This window comes from Penicillium maclennaniae (genome assembly GCF_028827695.1).
Source record: "Penicillium maclennaniae strain IBT 15551 chromosome Unknown utg000001l:1.0-3280838.0:1.0-3283122.0, whole genome shotgun sequence".
NCBI classification, from domain to species: domain Eukaryota; kingdom Fungi; phylum Ascomycota; class Eurotiomycetes; order Eurotiales; family Aspergillaceae; genus Penicillium; species Penicillium maclennaniae.
In genome coordinates, this window is record NW_026623213.1 from 111540 (window position 1) to 133237 (window position 21698).

The 21698-nt window shown below is 50.5% G+C and overlaps 11 protein-coding genes across 11 annotated transcripts; 6 read left to right on the forward strand and 5 right to left on the reverse strand.

Annotated features, from left to right (window-relative positions):
• Positions 1 to 246: 246 nt before the first annotated feature.
• N7477_000035 (putative GPI anchored cell wall protein (Dan4)) lies at positions 247 to 1266 on the reverse strand (the record flags this gene model as incomplete). The annotated part of the gene is made up of 2 exons (XM_056961698.1): positions 247 to 697; positions 878 to 1266. 2 exons carry the CDS (start codon positions 1264 to 1266, stop codon positions 247 to 249), a joined length of 840 nt encoding a protein of 279 aa, XP_056826701.1.
• Positions 1267 to 2205: 939 nt separating this feature from the next.
• On the reverse strand, positions 2206 to 3596 carry N7477_000036 (tyrosinase family protein; the record flags this gene model as incomplete). Its single annotated transcript, XM_056961699.1, has 4 exons — positions 2206 to 2912; positions 3046 to 3083; positions 3147 to 3272; positions 3550 to 3596. 4 exons carry the CDS (start codon positions 3594 to 3596, stop codon positions 2206 to 2208), a joined length of 918 nt encoding a protein of 305 aa, XP_056826702.1.
• A 1350-nt stretch (positions 3597 to 4946) lies between these two features.
• N7477_000037 (YbhB/YbcL family Raf kinase inhibitor-like protein) lies at positions 4947 to 5546 on the reverse strand (the record flags this gene model as incomplete). The annotated part of the gene is made up of 1 exon (XM_056961700.1): positions 4947 to 5546. The coding sequence occupies one exon, from the start codon at positions 5544 to 5546 to the stop codon at positions 4947 to 4949; it is 600 nt and encodes a 199-aa protein (XP_056826703.1).
• A 473-nt stretch (positions 5547 to 6019) lies between these two features.
• N7477_000038 (sterol desaturase family protein) lies at positions 6020 to 6796 on the forward strand (the record flags this gene model as incomplete). Its single annotated transcript, XM_056961701.1, has 1 exon — positions 6020 to 6796. The coding sequence occupies one exon, from the start codon at positions 6020 to 6022 to the stop codon at positions 6794 to 6796; it is 777 nt and encodes a 258-aa protein (XP_056826704.1).
• Positions 6797 to 8319: 1523 nt separating this feature from the next.
• Positions 8320 to 9633, forward strand: N7477_000039 (uncharacterized protein; the record flags this gene model as incomplete). The annotated part of the gene is made up of 3 exons (XM_056961702.1): positions 8320 to 8653; positions 8788 to 8863; positions 9279 to 9633. 3 exons carry the CDS (start codon positions 8320 to 8322, stop codon positions 9631 to 9633), a joined length of 765 nt encoding a protein of 254 aa, XP_056826705.1.
• A 961-nt stretch (positions 9634 to 10594) lies between these two features.
• On the forward strand, positions 10595 to 12967 carry N7477_000040 (beta-glucosidase; the record flags this gene model as incomplete). Its single annotated transcript, XM_056961703.1, has 4 exons — positions 10595 to 11113; positions 11165 to 11881; positions 11934 to 12088; positions 12268 to 12967. 4 exons carry the CDS (start codon positions 10595 to 10597, stop codon positions 12965 to 12967), a joined length of 2091 nt encoding a protein of 696 aa, XP_056826706.1.
• A 489-nt stretch (positions 12968 to 13456) lies between these two features.
• Positions 13457 to 13861, forward strand: N7477_000041 (uncharacterized protein; the record flags this gene model as incomplete). Its single annotated transcript, XM_056961704.1, has 1 exon — positions 13457 to 13861. One exon carries the CDS (start codon positions 13457 to 13459, stop codon positions 13859 to 13861), a length of 405 nt encoding a protein of 134 aa, XP_056826707.1.
• Positions 13862 to 14091: 230 nt separating this feature from the next.
• N7477_000042 (sodium:solute symporter family protein) lies at positions 14092 to 15493 on the forward strand (the record flags this gene model as incomplete). The annotated part of the gene is made up of 2 exons (XM_056961705.1): positions 14092 to 14356; positions 14406 to 15493. 2 exons carry the CDS (start codon positions 14092 to 14094, stop codon positions 15491 to 15493), a joined length of 1353 nt encoding a protein of 450 aa, XP_056826708.1.
• Positions 15494 to 16688: 1195 nt separating this feature from the next.
• On the forward strand, positions 16689 to 18074 carry gel1 (1,3-beta-glucanosyltransferase gel1; the record flags this gene model as incomplete). Its single annotated transcript, XM_056961706.1, has 1 exon — positions 16689 to 18074. The coding sequence occupies one exon, from the start codon at positions 16689 to 16691 to the stop codon at positions 18072 to 18074; it is 1386 nt and encodes a 461-aa protein (XP_056826709.1).
• A 451-nt stretch (positions 18075 to 18525) lies between these two features.
• Positions 18526 to 18832, reverse strand: N7477_000044 (uncharacterized protein; the record flags this gene model as incomplete). The annotated part of the gene is made up of 2 exons (XM_056961707.1): positions 18526 to 18725; positions 18748 to 18832. 2 exons carry the CDS (start codon positions 18830 to 18832, stop codon positions 18526 to 18528), a joined length of 285 nt encoding a protein of 94 aa, XP_056826710.1.
• Positions 18833 to 18873: 41 nt separating this feature from the next.
• N7477_000045 (hydroxymethylglutaryl-CoA lyase) lies at positions 18874 to 20173 on the reverse strand (the record flags this gene model as incomplete). Its single annotated transcript, XM_056961708.1, has 2 exons — positions 18874 to 19684; positions 19737 to 20173. 2 exons carry the CDS (start codon positions 20171 to 20173, stop codon positions 18874 to 18876), a joined length of 1248 nt encoding a protein of 415 aa, XP_056826711.1.
• Positions 20174 to 21698: the final 1525 nt, after the last annotated feature.

The window sequence follows — 21698 nt, forward strand, 5'->3', positions numbered from 1 at the left end:
TTAGAAAGTGCACGCTGTTGATATTCGCCATCTTATCGCAGACCACTTCCGAGGAAGAGTAAAATGAATCATGACCATGTCCTGGTCGAACGCCGGAGCCCATGAAAAGGAAAGACGTAAGTCGGAAGCTCGTAAAGATCGTGAGATGACAATCGCCATCGGAAATGCTAAGGATTGATGCTAGATTGTAGGTGCAGATAAAAGATGAAAGATGAAGGAATCTAGATTTCGAGTTTTCGGCGGACTTCACAGAGCAAATGCTACCATGATTGCGCCACCGACCATGACGAGGGCCTCGCGGGCGAGACCAGCGGTGGTCAATGCCGCGGCTCCAGTTTGGAGGCCTGGAGAGCTTTTGGTGGTAGACGTGGCGGACGTGCCAGTGGGTTTGACATGCACGATCGTGGTGGAGGTGATTGTGCTTAGGCTACCGTCGGGCAGGGTGGTGGTGCTCTTGTAGGTTGAAGTGTACGAGCTCTCAGTGCTAGTTGCAGAAGTCGTCGTGTCCGCGGACGATTGGGTCGACGAGGTGCTGGTGGTAGTCGAAAGAGTTGAGGGAACAGAAGTCGTCGATGTTGTTGAGACACTCGTCGAACTCTCCGTGGATGAAGTGGTTGTCACTTCAGTGGAGCTTGGGCCTGAGCTTGAGCTAGTACTGGAGCTAGTTGTCGAGGTCGAATCCGTTGTGGAATCCGAGCTAGAGCTGGAGCTAGAGCTGGAGCTAGAGCTGGAGCTGGTGCTGGAGCTGGTGCTGGAGCTGGTGCTGGAGCTGGTGCTGATGCTGGTGCTGGTGCTGGAGCTGGAGCTGGAGCTGGAGCTGGAGCTGGAGCTGGAGCTGGAGCTGGAGCTGGTGCTAGGCACCATAGAGGAGGTCGACTCCGATGAGGTGCTCTGGGTAGTCTCGCCAGTTGTAGTCGGGGCAATGCTTGAAGTAGTGGCAGCAGCCGACGTGGTAGGAGCGGTGTCAGACGTGGTGGCATTCTCCTGACGTTTCACAACGCGCAGCAGACTGGCAATCTTCTCATCTTCATCTTTCAGGGCCTCGGCGGCACTGATGTCAGTCGGGAAGATTCCGTCACGGAACTTGGTGGAGAGGGCGTGCAAGGCATCGTGAATCGAGGCCACATTGATACCGGCAAGCACGTCCTGGAGGGACTCACGGGGGGCGACACTCTGCTCATCGGCAGGTGGTTGATCCGCCGCGAACACAGTGGCCAGGATCATCAGCGAAAGGATGAACACCTGGAGCAAGCTGACGCGCAGCATGGTGGGCTGATATTGGGTGGGGTTGGACTCTTTGGGGAAAGGTATCGGTGTTGGGGTGTCCGGTGAATTAGATTGAACGGGAGGAGGATGCAAGGATGCAAAGAGGGACAAGGACAATGACAGGAGAAATAAAGAGAGGAAAAAAAAATAAAAAATAGAAAAGTAACAGCAAGTTAATGCTGGTGATGCCCGGTTTTTAGACCACGCTAACAATAAGTGGATCTCACGTCCCAAAGGAAATAGTTCAGAGAAGCTTGGATACGGTGGCAGCCACTAAACTCCTGAGCTTGTCCTAAACAGTCGTCCTTCGCGTTTCTATTCCAACCGGATAAATCGGGTGATCCTCCACGGACTATAAGAAACTACGCCTATTCACTTTGACACATTCCGACCGGGCGACCGATTCAAAAAGGTTGAAATGCAACATCGGAAAGCCGTTCGGGCCTTGGTTTGCACCAAACGATGATCAATTGCATCCACTTGCGAATAATAGAGAAACGCTAGATTATCAAGTTGGCCATGATTGGCCCCGTGTCATGCTGAAAATAGCACAGTAGTCGTGTTGTCATACACAGCCTTCAGCCTTGGGGATGAAAGTACTTTGCGTACATTAGGGGAACACAACACGAACACCAGTTCCTGGCCTGACCATGGCTCTGTAAACAATGCCAACTCTTCTCGTCCCTAGGTTTTACATTACGTTTCCGGTGAGACAGTGTTCGGACCTTGGCACATCAGAAAAATTTACGTCTGCTAAGTCTGCATATACTAAACTGATCTCTCTTTACAATTAGGCCTCCAACATACACCTCATGGTGCACACGGTCACAAAGTAGACGTAATCGTGAAGCCGACTTCGTATCCGTCACCCCCGAGCCCATCTCGGCCTAGGTCCCCCCCCGCACGTCCGAAGACAGCCGAACTCGGCTTCGAAACCGATTAAGTATACACATAAGAAAACCCATTGGCCAAGGGACTCATGACCTCATGAACCGGTCGGGGGGAATCTAAATACCCAAAGTCCATTATTGTTTCCAAAGTCACGGGGTCCGCGCTCGGCGGATTCAAGATGGTACTCGTCCCGTTCAACGCATTCCGCCGGTTCGCGTCCACATCTTGCCACTTCGCCCACAATCGATCGATCTGTGAATGATGCAGGAAAAAGGCAGGATCCTGACTCGATCCGAATAGATCTTGCATTGTTGATCCGATACTAAAGTGGCCTCCGCCATGAAGGCCGAGGACTCCGTCCTCTCGAGGTGGCCAATGGTCAAGGACCATTTGAAAATCGGCAATCTTGCTGGTCTTCATGAGAGTGGAAACAAGGGTGGAATTGGTGTACCGGCTGGAGACGAAATCGTTGAGACTACGATTCAAACAGCGTGGGTTGTATTCGAAGCGTGGAGCCGGGATCTCTGTGAGGGAAGTCAAAGAGCCTGGGAATGGGCCCATATGCACTTTCATGTCTTTAAAGGGCCCGCTCTTGGCACAGCCTCCCCCCCGAGCCTCGGAGTAGAGTGATGTTCCCGCCAGACATGTTTTGTTCGCCTGGGTTGTATTCTCCATCACCGGAGATGGATGTCTCACTGCCATCGAAGAGTGGGCTTGTGGCAAGGTTGCCTGCCCACAGTGGCCAGTTCCAGTATCTGCCGGAGTTAGATCATGATGAAAAAGAAGAATAAGAGGAGTCCTACGGAAGATATCCCTGGTATCCACACTCCTCTCGCAAAGCCCTCTCCCACAACCAAATGAACCGTCGATGCCAAGGCAAAAACAGACCGCTGTAGTGAGTATGCAGAGTGTAATTGATGTGGGTTCTGGACCAAAGTTAAAATAACTCGAGTGTCGGATCTCTCCGATGTGAGGAGTCCATTACTTACGCCACAAAGTCATCAAAGCGGCTCCGAACGCCCGGATAGTCTGCCGTGGGAACCTGGTTCGGCAGGTTTTGTAAACACAGCACCGCGTTTGTGTAATTGATCCGTTGGCTTGGTGAGAGTTCGCCCCTGAAGATGTTAGTGAAGCATAGAGAGTGTGACAGTAAGAGTCACATACCATTCCCTTCTCACACCTAAAGTCGCGGCTCTCTCGGCCTGGTACCTTGGAATGACAGCGAAGGAACAAACGAAGTGACCCAGGGCAAGCAATATCCAACAGTACTGAAATAGAATCATCATCACAAATTCCCTGGGCCTGGTTCCATCCACATAAAAAAAAAAGTAGAACTTCTCAGAGGATTGAGAATCGATTCATGTGCAAACTGGTACTTCGCACTTCTTGTACCTCCCAGAAAGGAGGTAGTACTTCTGGTCTGGGCTCATCCCTCGCATATTGGAACTCTCCGTCTCTCCAGGATATTGATTTCAATGGCCAAACCAAAGGACGTGCAGCTGCCCAGGTGGAGAGCCATGCCCTGGAGGCATCAAAATCAACTGCAGGCACCAAGGACCACAGGGATGGAACCTTGCATGAATAGGGCTTATTCGACGGTTGCAAAGATATCTATAGCACTTGACTCATAAGTACCGACTCATATTAGCAGTGATACAAGTGCTCCGTATCATCCGTTGCATGAAACGTCAATAATAAACCGCCAATTAAGCCCTCGACTGAACGTTCGTTATTGGTAGAGACAGTTGCTGAATGTTCACTATTGATAGAGAAAAGTTGCGCCGTTAAGCTGAACTTGGCATGTGCACATGCCCCAGGTGACAACTCATATTGCCTGGATCCATACGAGACAGCGATCATCGCTGTACAGCGGCGATAAGCCACATATAGCTTGATTACTGGCAGCTTTTGTCCCTGAATGATTAAACATCCAATGACAAGTCTCAACGTCGTGGATCTTGGTATCTGTCACAAGCAGCCTCCAATCTGCCATCACGCATCAGCATGGGTGGTATAATGTCATTGCAGATTCTCAAACTCAAGTTGAAGCTATCGGATTTCGAGTAACTTGGACACGATAACCAGCAAAGATGTCCTCTTGTCGGGCTGATGCGGACGAATTGGAAATCTCTATCGGCAACGCGGGTGCGGCCTCGTGGAACAGACAGGATTCGCCGTCAGACTGCAGGGGTAGGGCCCCTAGAAATCGGGAGTTCTAGTTGCGATTGAGTCTAGGGCTTTTCGTACAGAATCTCGGGCTGGGGCGTAGAGTTAGTCGTGGGCTTTAACGCTTTAATTCCTCAGTCGCACCTGAGCCAAGGTCTTGCTGCCAGAGGCCCGTACGACAGTAAAGCCCACACGACAGTAAAGCCCACACGACAGTAAAGAATTCTGACCCGATATCTCAACATCCAGGACTGATCGAGTGCTAGTTGGCCATGGATGCAAGCTTGGTCGAAGATGAAATTCATACCTCGTGTGATCGCAGCGTCGTCATCTACGGCCATAACCACGGTGACCATGATCGTCTTCCAATCTGACCCCGAAGAAGCTAGGAAAATTTTTAGATAATAGAGAGTAGAATGCAGAGTCTGGATCCAATTCGACCATTTCTCTGGCTGGGTTGTAGGAAAGAACCAGTACCATGATATGGGGCAACTATAGTATAGCACATGATCTTGGACTGGTGAAGAGAATGATATGAGTCGCAAATAAGAAATAGGTATACGGATGATTCGGCGAAGAAATATTTCACAGAGACGGGTCAGCACAATGCCTTAGGACTGAGATCACTCCCACTTCCTCTCGTAGACTCCGTACCACTCTCCCCAACCGAGAACCTTCCCGTTAATAGCAGTAGCCATCTCCTCTGCCGTAGGCATTTCACTCAACTTGCTTGCATCGACCGCCTCATTGAGGGCGATCAAGGTGAAGAAATAACGGTGGGGCCCATGGCCAAGCAGAGGACGAGGAGGAATATAAACATTCCCACGGCGATTCTTGCCATACTTGAATCCGCCCTTGAGAGTGTAAGGTTCCTTGGCTTTCTCAAAATCGGCATGACTGACACCTATCATGGAAGATGGAATACCGTAATAAATGCCATGAGTGATTGGGCTGGGAAGAGGTGCATCGGGATCTTCGCTGATGAGCAAGTATTGCTTGGTCTCGGCTGACGCTTTAGGCCACTGCAGGGTGGGAAAATGGCCCGCGCCTTCTGCAGAAAGCTCTTTGGGCAGTTGCGATCCTGACATGCCTACCTCAGGGCATAAAAGAGCGATGGTGGCAGTCGGATGCAGCGCGAAGGCAGGGCCCTTGGTGAAAAGTCTCGCTTCACGTCCTTTGGCGCTCGCAAAGATGCGGCTGAGGCCGTACTCGATGTAGTTCATCTAGAAAAATGTGAGCCAAGCGCCGCGTAACACAACTATGCTCGGAGGAATTACCGTGGCTTAGATCGCATGTGTCACTGCGAGATAGAGACAAAGTGAGCAGCTCAGCTTTCATGATGGTTGAAATCCGATTAAATCATATCGCTATTCTCCACCGGGCCGTTTTCGGGCCGGTTACGGGGGGGGCTCACTTTGCTTATTAGACTCAAGACTACTGTCTTGAGACAAGTCAGCATGTCCCTCACTTTGATTCGAAATCGCCGATCCAGCGCTGACTATCGCAACTTATTAAGTTCCGTGACAGCTTCACATGGCAAGGCCTTAAGCCGAGCTCCACCCATTCCCGCGATGTCTGACGATCGATTGTGGGGACGGGAAAAAGAATTCTGGGGGTCGCCGAGGTTCATAAAGAGGCGAAACCCTGCCATCCCGGAAACTCCGTCATGATTGAATAGTGCGAAACCCCCACAATTATGTCCGTTCAACTTGATGGGTTCCTACCAAGGGCTGCGGTCTTTTGGTCTGAGGTCGTGGATTCTTTTTCGCCTCAGAGGATCGAGTTCGTTGGGACACTACTCGTTCAGATAGTGGCATTCTGGCTGCCATCAATATTCTATATTCTGGTCGATATGATCGCTCCCACCTTCTCCCAGCGACACAAGATTCAGCCAGCCCCAAAACAACCCACGCGACAGGACATCGTTCGCTGCTTCATCGTCGTGACGCAGAATCAAATCTTGTCCTCGGCACTGCACATGGCACTTCTTTCCATCACCAGCCGCGCCGGTTCTGCATCCGCATATCGCGTCGAGGCAGCCTTGCCCCCAGCTATTGAAATTGTTCGTGATGTCTTCATAAGTCTCCTTCTCCGCGAGGCAATGTTTTATTATAGCCATCGCTTACTGCACGTCCCGTACTTCTACCGCCGCATCCACAAGAAACACCACAAGTTCACAGCGCCGATCGCTCTTGCTGCGCAGTTTGCGCATCCCTTTGAACAAATCCTCGCAAATACGCTCCCTATTTCATTGCCGCCGCAGCTTCTACGAAGTCATGTGTTGACATTCTGGATCTTTTTGGCTTGGGAGTTGTTCAATACTGCCACGGTGCATAGTGGGTATGATTTTTTCCATGACAAGGCGAAAATGCATGATCTGCATCACGAAAAGTTCAATTTGAATTATGGGTCTATTGGCTTGTTGGACTGGGTTCATGGAACGAACAAGTTGGGCAAACGGCATTCCGAGTAATCTTGGAAGCTCAGACCGGTAGCTATGTCAATATGTAGCACCTGATACACAACCACGCAATATCCCATCTCAAGGATGACTCTGTATCACAAAAGCAATACTTCTGGTCCATTGAGAGCACGACTTTGTTCTTGGTCAACTTAAATTGTTACAAATTAGTTGACAGTTCCTCCTATACCCATGGGTCTCGTAAGGTTTGCAGAAAAATCACCGTTGTTGAGATGACCGAGACTCATCCTTACAAAAATCCAGCATCCTTTCCACATCAAGCTCCGCTTCTTTCCAACCCAGTGAAAAAAATCTTCTTCCATTTTTGGGAACAAGACTATGAATATAGTAAAATAATTCCCACAGCGGATAATCTGTCTCATGAAGATCAAAGTCGACCGATATCAGTTGGCCTCTTGTACGTACTTGTATCGTCCTCGAGTGAATGTAGAAGATGGAAGTGCCGAGGCAACTCACAGTCATCAAAGACGGACCCTTCCCTGATTGTCTCAGCGGCGATAGATCGCAGTTTCCTTGAAGCTCTTTTATCAGTTCCAGTAGAGCTGAAAAGACCACTGAGACCAGATGGTGATGTTGGGGGAAAGTCTCCCAAGGCCAAGGGAGATGGATCGTTCGCTTTGGCCTGAAGCAAAGCTTCCAACTCATCGAGTCGTTTCAGAACAGCAAGACTCGTAGGGTCGAATCTATTCTCTTGTTTAGTTTTGATTCACGTTCTACGTGTAATCTCTATGACTCTCCGTGTCATGGAACGCACGTCGACGGGTCATTTTCCTGATACGCATATTCAGCATCCAGTCGCACGCAAGCGCATGGAGGTCGATCATTGTCGCATGTAGATTTTCGGAAGTGACACGTAAGACAAGCCTGAGTGACTCGCTTTCGAGGGTAAATGGCTGCCGACCGGAAATACCTTCGCTTCTAGGGCTACGTCCGGTTGAGAATTTCCGATTGGGTGCGCAAACTGTCCGACAATTGAGGGCTTTTTGTTCGCTGACCGGAAAAGCGCGTGAATATCTCAAGTGAAGGACGGCGGAGTTTCGGAGATACGGTGGCGTTCATCGGAGTATGTTGATGTGTTCAATGCACAACACAGCGCTTGTCCTGATCTGAGCCAGGGTCTCATCTAGTCTCCCACGACGCCACGAGCACGGGAATTTCATTCGATTCATCTCCGCACTTATCCCCACGCTGGCAGCAGCTTGTCGATGCGGGAAATTGGGTTTACCCTGAAATTAATCCCGGTCAATTAGCCAAGGACGCCACAGTACTTTGCGTTCATCGCAACCCCGATATGCCAAGAATGGCCCCAGTAGCTGTCAGGCAAGACCTCGTTCGCCGAAATCCGGATAATCTTGCATATATCTCGGTGCTCAAGCATCTTTTGAAGGAGAACCCCTGGAAGCGAAATTGAACATATTTCAAAGCAACCCCAGTGGCCTCAAACCCAAATGAAAGTTCCAGAAAAATGTTCATCTACTCTTGGAACTTAGGCGAAAATTTGCTTGACCATCAAAATGGGTCGTAATGAAGAAAAATCGATGGCTGACGTCCAGCACATCGATGACAGTCAACCCGAATGGAACCTCCGAGATTTGCTGCCTGATACCGGCAAGCCGTTGTGGAAGGAGCATTATTTCCTCCATCTCGATTTAGGAATGATCGCGCCATATCGATCGTCAATCACCAACGGCTATGAGGGATCGATGCTAAACTGTCTGCAGTCTATGAGCCTATGGCACCACTTCTTCGGCTCTCCGATGGGCACTCGACTAGGCTCCCTGTCGAACGGGGTAATCTTCGGCCAGATCCTGGCCTTTCCCATTGCCCCGTGGCTATGTGACCACACTGGTCGGTGCTTTCCTATTTTCTTCGGGTCATTTCTCCTAGTCATTGGCGCCATTCTTTAATGCGCTGCGCAAGACTCTGCCATGTTCTGGTTACCCGTATGATCATTGGGTTCTCTGGTTTGATTGCGGTTGCAGCGTCGCCGGTGATCGTCAGCGAGCTTGCATTTTCGACCCATCGCTCTGTTCTGGTAGAGTACCACAATAATCTGTGGTACTTGGGTGCAATGCTATCCGCATGGATTATGGACGGGATTTACTTCATGGGTCCAGATGCATCATGGGCCCGGCGCATCCCCCTCCCTTCTATAAGGGTCTTTCCCCTTGGTCCAGGTGCTTTGTGTATATCTGCTCCCGGAGTCGTAACGGTACCTAGAGCAAAAGGATCGATGTGAGGATGCGCGCAAGATGTTTGTAAAATACCATGCCGGCGGATAGAGGGATCGCCTTTGGTAGATTTTGAGATGAAGGAATTCATTATGCAGATCCAAACTGCCAAGTAAGCTTCCAAGTCTGGCTATCGCGAGTTCCTCAGCACGCGCGGCAATCTGCATCTCATTCTAGACTCGATTAACTTTCAGCTCAGACCCGCAGCAATTGCGCATTAATGGTAGCTTGACAATATTTAGTCTCGGCGTCTCCGTTGCACTAGCCTCCCCAATGGAAGTAGCCGGACGCCGAAGAGTGTTTCTGTTCTCGACAGTGGGGATGTTGACTTTTTACGTGATCTGGACGATGTTCTCAGCCATCAACCAGGAACGGAACTTCAATGATAGTTCTCTCCGAATCGGAGTTGTCGTCATGATCTTCTTCTACCAATTTTCCTACCATGCGGGTCTCAATGGGCCGCCGTGGGTCTACGTTACTGGAGTCCTTCCTACTCATCTTCGGGCCAAAGGCACGAACATCATGCAGATCGCCCCTATATGTGTTTTGATATTTAATGGATATGCCAATCTCGTTGCGATGGATGCAATCAGCTAGAGATATTACATTGTTTACTGTTGTGTAGTTGCCGTTGAAATCCCTCTCGTTTATTTCAGGTTCCCGGAAACCAAAGGCCTCAATTTGGAAGGCGCAGCGCTGATCTTCGACGGTGAAGAAGCTTTTGGCACTAGGACCAGGGGAAATCGACCGGAGGTCTAAGCTGATTCAGATTGTGACATTTAGCTGCAGTGGATGGCTTCGCTTAGCAGTCAATTTCCTTATGTTTCCAGGACTATCTTCAACCTTCAGTGACCAATTGGATATTCATGATCCAAAGTGGGATTTCGTATTGTCTCTTTCACTCGGCAATTCCAGCGCCACGATCGGAGTTTCAACAAGAAAATGGCAAAGCAAAAAGCTTCGTTATATTAACGGCCAAGCCGCAGCCTCGGCCAGACGGAGTGGTGGCAACAAGAGCAGGTCACGTAGTTGGAAAATGGTGAATCGAATCATAACCATACCTACTCTCACGAGCTCTCTGGACTAGGATGTTGTCTCGTGTTGGTGATTATATGGGGGGGACTAATAGCCTGAATATCGACTTGACCAGGTTTGCTCCGACTTTCCCCGCAGTTTTGCACCTCCGATACTCCGCCGTCCAACCATTGGTACACTGCGGCACGGCTCGATTGCATCCATGTTACTAGCTTATGTTTTAATTGCCGTCGCGCATGCTTGGCTCGGCACTAATCCCTCAGGAATGTCACCCTGAATTTGTAGAAAGGCACCTGCGCACCATTTGGCGCCTCCTGCCGAGCACAGGGGTCTTCGCCCAATCTCGGGTCATGGGGTTTTTACAATTTATCATATATGTCCGAGCGGACATTTGGGCGAATATGAGGGGTCTCGAAGGAAAGCAAGGTTGTTCGGTCTCTTAATGGAAGGAAGACCTTAAAAGGGGAGCAGGGTCCGGGGGATTCAAGGGTCTCGATGTACAAGAGCTTTTAGCCCCTTTCCCATGCAGCTTTTATTCTCTGTTTTGGCAACCACCACAGCTGTCCAAGCGTATAGCTTGGGCAGTGCTGGATGGGATGCAGCCTATTCAAAAGCCAAAGTGGCCTTACTCAAGCTCAATCAGACTGAAAAGATCGGTATCGTGACTGGTGTCACTTGGGAAGGCGGACCCTGTGTCGGAAACACATACGCTGCCGAGTCCATCGGCTACCCATCGTTGTGTTTGCAGGATTCACCACTTGGCGTTAGATATGCAAACCCGGTCACGGCGTTCCCAGCTGGTATTAATGCCGGTGCAACATGGGATCGCAGTCTGATGTACGCCCGCGGCGCTGCAATGGGCGCTGAAGCCAAGGGACTAGGTGTCAATGTTCAACTAGGACCAGTGGCTGGACCCCTTGGAAAGAACCCCGATGGAGGCAGAATCTGGGAGGGTTTCTCTGTCGACCCTTATCTGAGCGGTGTTGCGATGGAGGAGACGATTCAAGGCATGCAGGACTCTGGTGTTCAAGCATGTGCCAAAGTAATGTGGCTCCCTTTACTACGTGTTGAACCTTGCTGACCGGATCAACAGCACTGGCTTGGAAATGAGCAAGAGCACAACCGAGAAACCATCAGCTCGAATATCGGCGATCGTGCGGCGCATGAGCTATATGTATGGCCGTTCATGAACGCCGTGAAAGCAAATGTCGCCTCTGTTATGTGCTCTTACAACAAGGTCAATGAGACATGGGCTTGCGAGAGTGATGCCATTTTGAACAAGATGATGAAGAATGAGCTCGGTTTCCGTGGCTATGTGATGAGTGACTGGAACGCACAGCATACTACTGTCAACAGCGCTTTGGCTGGACTTGACATGACCATGCCTGGAAGTGACTTCAACTCCCCACCCGGTAGCATCTTCTGGGGAGCGAGTCTGCAAAAGGCCATTGCAGCTGGCTCGGTACCTCAGGCCCGTCTGGACAATATGGTCACCCGAATTCTGGCGGCCTGGTATCTCCTTGATCAAGATAAAGGCTACCCCGAGGTGGCTTTCAGCTCTTGGGATGGCGGCAATGCCAGCGTCGACGTGACTGATGATCACGGCTCTGTTGTTCGAAAGGTTGCCCGTGACTCGATTATTCTGTTGAAGAACGAAGGCAAAACCTTGCCCATCACCAACCCAAAGAGTCTGGCTGTCATTGGCTCGGATGCCATCGTCAACCCAGATGGACCCAATGCGTGCTCTGACCGTGGATGTGATAATGGCACGCTGGCCATGGGTTGGGGTAGTGGTACCGCGCAGTTCCCGGTAAGTTATGATGGGCTTTGCAGTTAGACACTGAAGCTAACTTGCCTATCAGTATCTCGCAGGTCCCCTCCATGCAATCCTGCTTCAATCCCAGAAGACCGCCACCAAGGTCATTCAGAGCACCACCGATGATACCACTGCAGCTGCCAAAGCTGCAGCGGCAGCCGCGACCGCAGTGGTCTTCATCAACTCCGATTCCGGCGAAGGGTAAGTCTTACCTCTACTATGCACCGGGTTATAACATGCTGATTTTATGTTTTCCTAGATACATCACCGTAGAAGGCAACGAAGGCGACAGGAATAACCTGAGATCCCTGGCACAACGGCAACGCACTAGTCAAGGCCGTCGCCGCCGTGAACAAGAACGTCATTGTTGTCGTGCATAGCGTCGGACCCGTGATTCTTGAAACCATCCTCGCCCAGCCAAACGTCAAGGCAATTCTTTGGGCCGGCCTTCCAGGCCAAGAGAGTGGAAACGCCTTGGTCGACGTAATGTACGGTGCCGTTTCTCCCAGTGGAAAGCTACCCTACACGATCGCCAAGCAGCGTAGCGACTACGGCACCGGCTGGGTAAATGCCGAGGTTGATAACTTCGCCGAAGGTCTTTTCATCGACTATCGCCATTTCGACGAGACTGGTCTCGTCCCTCGGTACGAGTTCGGATTTGGCCTTTCCTACACGACTTTTGCTTATAGCGCCATCGGGATCCGTGTCTCTGCCACTGCTGGCCCGTCAACTGGAACGGTCATTCCCGGTGGTCCGTCTGAGCTTTTTGAGTCAGTTGGCACTATCTCAGCGCTCGTTCATAACAGTGGTTCGGTTACTGGCTCCGAGGTCGCGCAGCTCTACATTGGTCTTCCGGATTCTGCTCCGTGGACTCCGCCAAAGCAGTTGCGTGGGTTCCAGAAGCTGAAGCTCGCAGCTGGACAATCGACTTTGGCTTCCTTTGAGCTTACCCGACGTGACTTGAGTTACTGGAATGTTGCGAAGCAGGAGTGGGTCGTGCCTAGTGGTACATTCAAGGTGTATGTTGGTAGCTCGAGTCGGGATATTCGTCTACAGGGTACATTTACTGTTCAGTGGTGAACTCGGAGATAACCGGAAGACATCCTCTACGATTGATGAATATCGAACTTTCAAATGCCAGAAGCAAAACTTGCTGTAAATGTTGTCTCTATTGAGACTCGTATGTGCATGTCGGGGTAGCCAACCCATCGTCATGGGTCGGGGTAGATTCTTTTCCCAACACGCTCATAGGCAGCTCAGACGCTTACACCACCTCTTATCAAGAAGAATAATACCCCAAAACAGGCCAATCCTGCCAAAAAGGAAAATCGACCAGTTCACATGCTTATCACCTTACCCCAACGAGATGTTGGGGTAGTTCACGACAGGTACAAGATACCCCCATCAACGGCTCTTATCTGCGGAGTCAAACATGATAGCAACGATGTATGGCCGACACCAAAAATCCCTGTAGATACGCACATGGAATACAAAAGCACCTCCGTAGGGCCATCTTATCATGCTCTTCACGAAATTTTCAAAGTCAGTTCCACACAAAGTCCCACCACCATGGGCAACGACCTCCAAGTGCTCTCGCCAGGAGTCGGCTACGGCATCGTGATCGGCATCGGCGGCGTATTCGCCCTTTTCATGCTCGGCCTCACATGGCTACAAAACCGCTACACGCAATTCTCAACCCACAAAGCCGAAGAATTCAACACCGCATCTCGATCCGTGAAACCAGGTCTCATCAGCGCCGGTATCGTTTCCTCGTGGACTTGGTCGGCGACGCTCCTGACTAGTTCCACGTTCGGGTATAGTTATGGTATTTGCGGACCGATGTGGTATGGAGCCATGGGGACGCTACAGATTCTCATGTTTGGTCTGATTGCTGTGAAGATCAAGTCGAAGGCTCGGGGGCACATACTATGCCGGAGATTGTATTGGAAAGGCATGGAAAAATTGCGCATTTGACCTATTTGTATTATGGACTTGCAACGAATATGCTTGTTGGGGCGTGTTTGGTGTTGGGTGGTGCGCAGGTTGTTGGTGCGTTGACCGGGATGAATGTATACGCGGCGGTGTTTTTGATTCCACTTGTTGTGGCGGCCTATGTGATTGCTGGTGGGTTGAGGTCGACTTTCATTGCAGATTATACACACACTGTGATTTTATTTGTTGCCATTCTGGTGTTTGGATTCACTATGGTTTCCACGAGTGATGTTGTGGGAAGTCCTGGGAAGCTCTATGACTTGCTGCAAGAGGCGTCAGTGACTATGCCGATTGAGAGGAACAAACATGGGTCTTATCTGACTTTCCGATCCGTTGGAGGTCTGATTTTCGCCTTTGATCTGTTCGTCTCTTCTTTCACGACTGTATGGCTGGATCAGGCATATTGGCAGCGAGCTATTGCTTCCAAGCCTGAAACGTCCGTGAAGGCATATATCCTGGGTGGGCTGGCCTGGTATGGTGAGTAATGATATCCGAATACTATACTATCGCTTGCTGATAACATCAGGAATCCCATTTGGCTTTGCGACAGTCATGGGCCTCGGGTGCGCGGCTCTGACCAGCAATCCGGAATTTCCTACTTTCCCTAACCCACTGTCCATGGAGCAGACCAACGCGGGTCTTTCAGCTCCAGCAACTGCAATTACACTTCTCGGGAAAGGCGGTGCCGTACTGATGCTGATCCTGCTTTTCATGGCGGTGACGAGCTCCACGTCTGCCGAATTGATCGCCGTCTCCTCGCTTCTGACATTCGATGTGTACAAGACCTACTTCCGGCCCAACACCAGCTCGGAAACGCTAGTCAAGGTCAGTCACTGGGCGATTGCATTATATGCGGTTGTGCTTGCGGCCTTTTGCTGCATTCTCAACGCCGCCGGCATCAGCTTGACTTGGATTCTGACTGTGCTTGGCGTGATTGTGGGTGGTGCATCACTCCCGGTGGGCATGATTCTCCTGTGGAAGCCCATGTCTACAGCTGCGGCAGTCGGCGCACCCTGGATCGGATTTCTATGTGGCCTGCTTGTATGGTTCGTGACGACCTGGAAGCGCTCCGGGACTATCGACGTGGCGACCACCGGCGACACCACCAATGCCTTGGCGGGAAACTTGGCGTCGTTTGGCGTGGGCTTCATCATGGCCGTCGTTCTAACATTTGTGTTCCCAAAGAAGCACGCAGCGCGATTGGATGCCATTCCTGGCTTCTCGAAACAGACCAAGCACGAGAAACCAGAAGCCGACGTGAGTGAAGCCAAGGAGCCTGTGAGTACATCAGACGCACCGGATGAACTCGTCGCGCCAGTCTTGGCAAGGAACGAACTAGTCGACTATCTTGAATCCAACAACACCGAGCCCATGGACCCCATCCAAGCCAAGAAAGCTGAGCGTCTTGCGTGGATGGCCACGGGGATCTTCTTCTTTGGCGCGGTGATTCTGGTTCCTTTCACTCTGTTTGGGACCAGCTACGTTTATAGTAAATCATTCTTCACCGGCTGGGTTGTAGTCTCATTTATTTGGGTTTGGACTAGTGTGATGATCTGTGTGGTGTACCCTGTGGTAAGTGGAGACTTTCCCCTGAAACGCCGTGACATTGAGTGAAATTGACCCTTGGTAGATTGAGAGTATGGGAGCTCTGCGGAGCATCGTGGGCGGAATGTGGGCGGACGTCAAGGCGGTGAGCGGACATCGGAAACCGCATGTGGAGGATCAGGTGGCCGCGTGAAAGGAGATCCTATTCACAAAACCATCTCAGTCATTCCTCCGTACTTGACCATTGTCGCCCATCTTCGCTTTTGAAAACCCAGATTGGATTTTGTGCTGCCTGGTACTTCGGGTATGAGGTATGACCTGGGCCAAGACCCAGACTGGAGCCCAGGCGGGCCATCAGACGAATGAGGGGTCTGGGGAAAACTCCATAGTGGTCCCTGAGAGTCCCTGGTCCCCTTTTTTTAATTTGGTGCACTTCTTGCTGGACGAGACCTCCCCCCCCACTGTGGCTGCTGTGTTTTCGATTAATACAGCCGAGCGTGCCTAGGCCTGCCAAGGCGCGAGGCGTGCCATGGCCATGTCTCAGTCTCAGTCTCAGTCTCTGTACAAATGGCTTTCATGTCCCAGTCCAGATTTCCGGATGGTCTATTGATCCCTTGGGACACTTCCTAGCTTGTGATCGGCGGGAACTCCACTCAGGGGCACGCGCGTCACCGTCAAGCCAATCCTATGTATCTGTCTAAGGAGTTGCATCCAGATGGGAGGTGGCAGTGCTGGGTCAAATGTATGAACGGTGTAGAATGTGTAGACTCTGTCTCGGATTATCAGATACCGGTGCGGGTGTGTCCCCAGACGCCCTTGGGTTGCAATCCACGGTACCAATCTTAAACACGTCCGAAATAGAAAAAAAAAACAACCACATAGACTCTCATAACGACACCAGGGTCCACCACTCTCCACCTGCTGCGCCTCCTTGCGCGAGGATCGACCAGTCGGAAGTTATATACCATGGGCAGCTTTCAGGGCCTGCCAATCATGGCCGAATCAATCCCACAGGGTCTTGGTCCTTGCCGCTCGTACTTTTCCACCTCCCTGGACCCCGTATAACATGCTCAACCCCGTTCCTTCTTCATCCCTACGTTCCTCCGTTTCACCTTCGTTCCTTCTTTCTTTTTTCCCTCGTCACACCAGTCATTCGTTAGCTACTTGGTGACATCCGATTCTTCTCGACACTCGTTCTTACAACTACAACCACCCTTTCTCCTGCTTTGATTTCGAAATTATACCCACACCCCCGAACAACATCATGAAGGCCTCAATTGCCTCCCTCGCAACTGCACTCACTCTGGGCGCTTCCACTGTTCTCGGTGCCTCCATTCCCGAGAAGCGTGCCAGCAGTGTCACCCCCATCACCGTCAAGGGTAATGCCTTCTTCAAGGGCAACGACCGCTTCTACATCCGTGGTGTTGACTACCAGCCCGGTGGCTCCTCCAAGCTGGCCGATCCCATCGCCGACGCCGATTCCTGCAAGCGCGACATCAAGAAGTTCCAAGATCTTGGCTTGAACACCATCCGTGTCTACTCCGTTGACAACTCGGCCAACCACGATGAGTGTATGACTGCCCTGGCTGAGGCCGGTATCTACCTCGTCTTGGATGTCAACACCCCCAAATATTCCCTCAACCGTGCCGACCCCTCGCAGTCCTACAACGATGTGTACCTGCAGTACATCTTCGCGACCGTCGAGATGTTCGCCAAGTACGACAACACCCTGGCTTTCTTCTCCGGTAATGAGGTCATTAATGATGGTCCCTCTTCATCCGCTGCGCCCTACGTCAAGGCTGTCACCCGTGACATCCGTGCTTTCCTGTCTGGCAATAACCTGCGCAAGGTCCCCGTCGGTTACTCTGCTGCGGATATCGACACCAACCGTCTCGAGATGGCTGAGTACATGAACTGCGGATCCGACGATGAGCGCAGTGACTTCTTCGCCTTCAACGACTACTCCTGGTGCGATCCCTCCTCTTTCCAGATCTCCGGCTGGGACCAGAAGGTCAAGAACTTCACTGGCTATGGTATCCCTCTCTTCCTCTCCGAGTACGGTTGCAACACCAACACCCGTAAGTTTGAGGAGGTCAAGTCTCTGTACTCGACTCAGATGACTGGGGTGTACTCTGGTGGTCTCGTCTACGAGTATTCTCAGGAGTCTAGCAACTACGGTCTAGTCAAGATCAGCGGTGATTCCGTTAGTGAGTTGCCCGATTACGATGCCTTGAAGACTGCCTTTGAGGGTACCAATAACCCCAGCGGCAATGGTGACTACAACAGCACTGGTGGTGCCAGCGGTTGCCCCGTCAAGTCCGCCCCCAACTGGGATGTCGATGGTGACTCGCTGCCGTCTATTCCCACCCCGGCCAAGAAGTATCTGACCAACGGTGCTGGCAAGGGTGTTGGATTCAGCGGCAAGGGTAGTCAGACCTCTGGCACTCAGTCGACTTCCACTGCCAGTTCCGGCTCTGGCTCTGGTTCTGGTTCTAGCTCCAGTACCTCCTCCAGCAGCAGCGGTACCAGCACCAGCACCAACGGTGCCTCTGCCGGTCTTCAACCCTCTGCTATGAGCTTCGCCCCCGTTGCTGTCGGTCTCGTGACTGCCCTCTCCAGTGTCTTTGGAGCCAGCCTTCTTTTCCTGTAAAATTATTGACATTCTTTGTTCTTTGAACGCCGATTTCATCATTCACACGGCGCATTTGCATTTCTTACGGGGGCCATGGTCTAGGCTTCCTTGACTGAAAGGGCCACAGCTATTATTGATTCACGGAGGTTTATCTTGAGTGTACAGCAGGTCATAATACACACACATTACCTTTTCAGAAACACGAAACGCATGACATCGCTTCCCATCGTAATTGATGTCATTCAAGACTATGTAGACTTCAAAACTTCGAGTTGCCCATCTAGTCTAGGGTTCTATAGCTTGGACTTTGAGCATCTCAATTCTCCTTTCGTCCGGCTTGGAAGTCAATCAGCCCATGTGCCCCAAAACCCTTCATTTCCTCAATTAGCCCTTTGATTCTATAAACCGTTCCCTCCCCCTAACATGGGCCCACCCAAGTCTGACGAGCTCTTTCGACATACCAGAAACATCAGGAGATGCAACCTTCAACTTTGCCGGAACATGTCCAACCGCGTCCTGAGCTTTCCCACATGATCCGCAACATCAGGCCCAAAGCCCTTACAAGACCTCGCACTCGAAGCTCCTCAACTAAGACCTTGCACAAGGACAACGTCGGTTCACGAGAAAAGGCAGAGCACCATTCTCGAAGACCATGTTTCCATAATGTCACTAGACACAAATCAAGCTTCACCTCTCTCGACGTGACATATCAATCGCGTCTGTCGACTCTCATGCCAAGGGATAATGCTATTCCACTGCCGCCTTTGGCTAACCATGTCACTTTGGGTTACTGGTCAATCGCCCTCAAATCACCCAGTCAATCACTGAAACTGAGCATTGCTGGCTGAATAGCCTTTTGCAAGTGGTGTGCTCCCATCTCCAAAGCCCTTTCTCGAGCAGAAGAAGTTTCCATTTCCCGTGACAATGATGCGTGATTCTGTGGGTCTTTGCTGGCGTCTGTCACCGCAGACTTCACGTCTGAGTTCACAGGTGCTATCGACGCATTGCCATTCTTGGTTTGGTCCAAGGCTTTCTTCAGACTGCCTCCTGGGCGTTGCAACTGCAGTCCTTCCGTCTCCTTTGTGAGGTCCAATTGCAGGGAATGAACCATTGAAGGCTTGTTCTTCCCGTTCAGCATGAAGTTGGTTTTTCCTGCAAGTGCTGTCCCAGCTCGACTGTCGTACGTCTTTGAAAGCTGATCTGAGATCCAAACTCCAGTTTCAACGAGCTTGGATAGATCAACGCCAGTCTCGATACCCGCATTGTGGAACATGTACACCAGGTCCTCTGAGGCTAAGTTGCCCTTGGCTCCAGGCGCGAAAGGACAGCCACCGAGTCCTGCTATACTTGAGTCGAAGACTTGTAGCCCGCAGTTGTATGCTTCCCAAACATTTGCTAAAGCTTGGCCATACGTGTCGTGGAAGTGACCGGCAAGTTTCTCACGAGGAATATCATTGCTGAGAAGGTAAGTAAGAAGGCTGCGCACGGTTGAAGGTGAGCCGATGCCTAGTGTGTCGCCTAGACTGACTTCGTAGCAGCCTGCATCGAGGAGTTCTTTCACGCAGCGGAGGACCGATGCTGGTTGCGTGGGTCCATCGTATGGGTCTGCGAATATGCATGAGACATAACTGCGGCAGTCAGCGCGATGGTCATGGGGAAATATAAGTGGACTCGACTAACCCTCGAACAGCGATCCTCGATTTCAATGCTAGAGAGGCAACAGTCCTCGCCCTCTCTATGCCTTGCTCAACAGAGCAATTGATATTAGCCTTACTGAACCCCTCAGTAGCACTGATAAAAACAGCAATATCTTTAACACCATGCTGGATCGCAATGTCCAGCCCTTTAACATTCGGCACCAAGACAGGAAGTCTCAGATCTCTCCCACCCATCTTCTTAACCCGCTCATCCCGAAGAACGTCCCGACAATCCGCCAACTGCGGAATAACTCTGGGGGACACCACAGACGTCAACTCAATCGTACTGAGTCCCGTCCCCTCAAGCCTGCGGATAAGTTCCAGCTTCGTCGACGTGGGGACCGAATCTGGAATGTTCTGTAATCCATCTCGGGGTCCTACTTCCACGATTCGGACAGATGAAAGACTTTGCCCAGTCATGGTGCCACAGCGGTGTGAAATGGAAATATTCTATAAAGGTAGCATCTAGTGAGCTTGGTTTGAATATAACATAGATCATGACCAGACCTCGGCTGATGAGATACGACCCTACGTACCGGATTTCCTCTGCAACTTCTTGGCATTGCCCTTCCGGTTTAGTGCTGAGGCATTGCCGCTTTATGGCTCCCTGAGTAAATTTGAGCACGCCTCTGATCAGATCAGTGTTTTATCACGTAAGCGCTATAATCTGCACTCTGAGCATCGGCTGAACAATCTGATCACCTAAATGGACCTCGTCAAAGTGATTCGCTCACTGAGCAGATCCTGATCGTTTGGATAAGCAGCCCATGAAGTGACCTCAATAGAATGCCGTAAGCCAAGGAGGCTCACGCGCCACATTCTCTCATCAGTTACCCCTATGATCGCACCAAAAAGAAAAAGTAGTGGCATCATTATTGACGTGATGACCGGACCTACTACTCAATTAAATCACTGAATTATGAGTATTATACTATAACATACGCTCCAAATACTTCTTTCAATATCTCTATGTTTTCCTTATCAGCCGGTGAAGGCTATCAGTGCTGAGGCAAATAGATAAGGCTGTTGAAATACTTGTATGACGACACGGCCTTATACATTGATGCTTTTGGCTGCTTTAACCTATTTTGTCAGTCATATAGCAACGCCCATGGTCTGACCTTATGCTTTCGCACCCCTTCCTATTAATATACATTCCCTCGCCTCTGGAATCTCACTGTTAATTGTTAGCAGGTTCTTCATGTATTCTCATGTGATGCCGAAATAGGTGTCAAAATATGAACTGTATGAATTGGGTGCGTGGGAACGGTGCTATAAGAGTACTAAGATTAGTCCTTTCTCATCGATCCGTGTCTATACTAACAGCGCTGTTCAACATGTTGATGCTTTATTTTGCTCTTCAAATGCCTAGTTTCGTAGTATAGATGTACTAGGGCCACTCTAGGACTAGTGTTTCAGCCAATGAAGAGTTCCGCTTTCTCTGAGTCCTGGACATAACATCATTGCATTTATGTTTTGTTGGCCATCTTTCTTTGATTTAAGCTATTTGGGTGCGGGCACAATAGGGTTAAGAAAATAGTGATGCGAAAGAGAGCGATGAACGGACGTCAGTAAGAGCCCTTTACCTGGTCAAGATGCTCCTCGATCTTCATTTCCGATGCATATTACAATCAATTTTACTTGGCGAACCAAAATGCAATCAGGTTCCCTATACGACTTGCTCTCGTCTGAGCCAATTTTTCTCGAGTTGAACAAGTCGCCAGGCCTATCATCCGAAGGTGACCACGACATAGGAAAAAAATCTTATTCAAAAGTTTCAGAATTCCAATATATGCAAGATTGAAGTCCAGATAACAGACGGCTCACACCTCACAAATTTTCCATCTATTTGGGTTGAAGCACGCCGCCTTCGTCGGTACGCTAGGATGGCAGATAGGGTAGAATCAAGTTTTATTTAAAGGCCACTTTTCCAACGATGAACAAT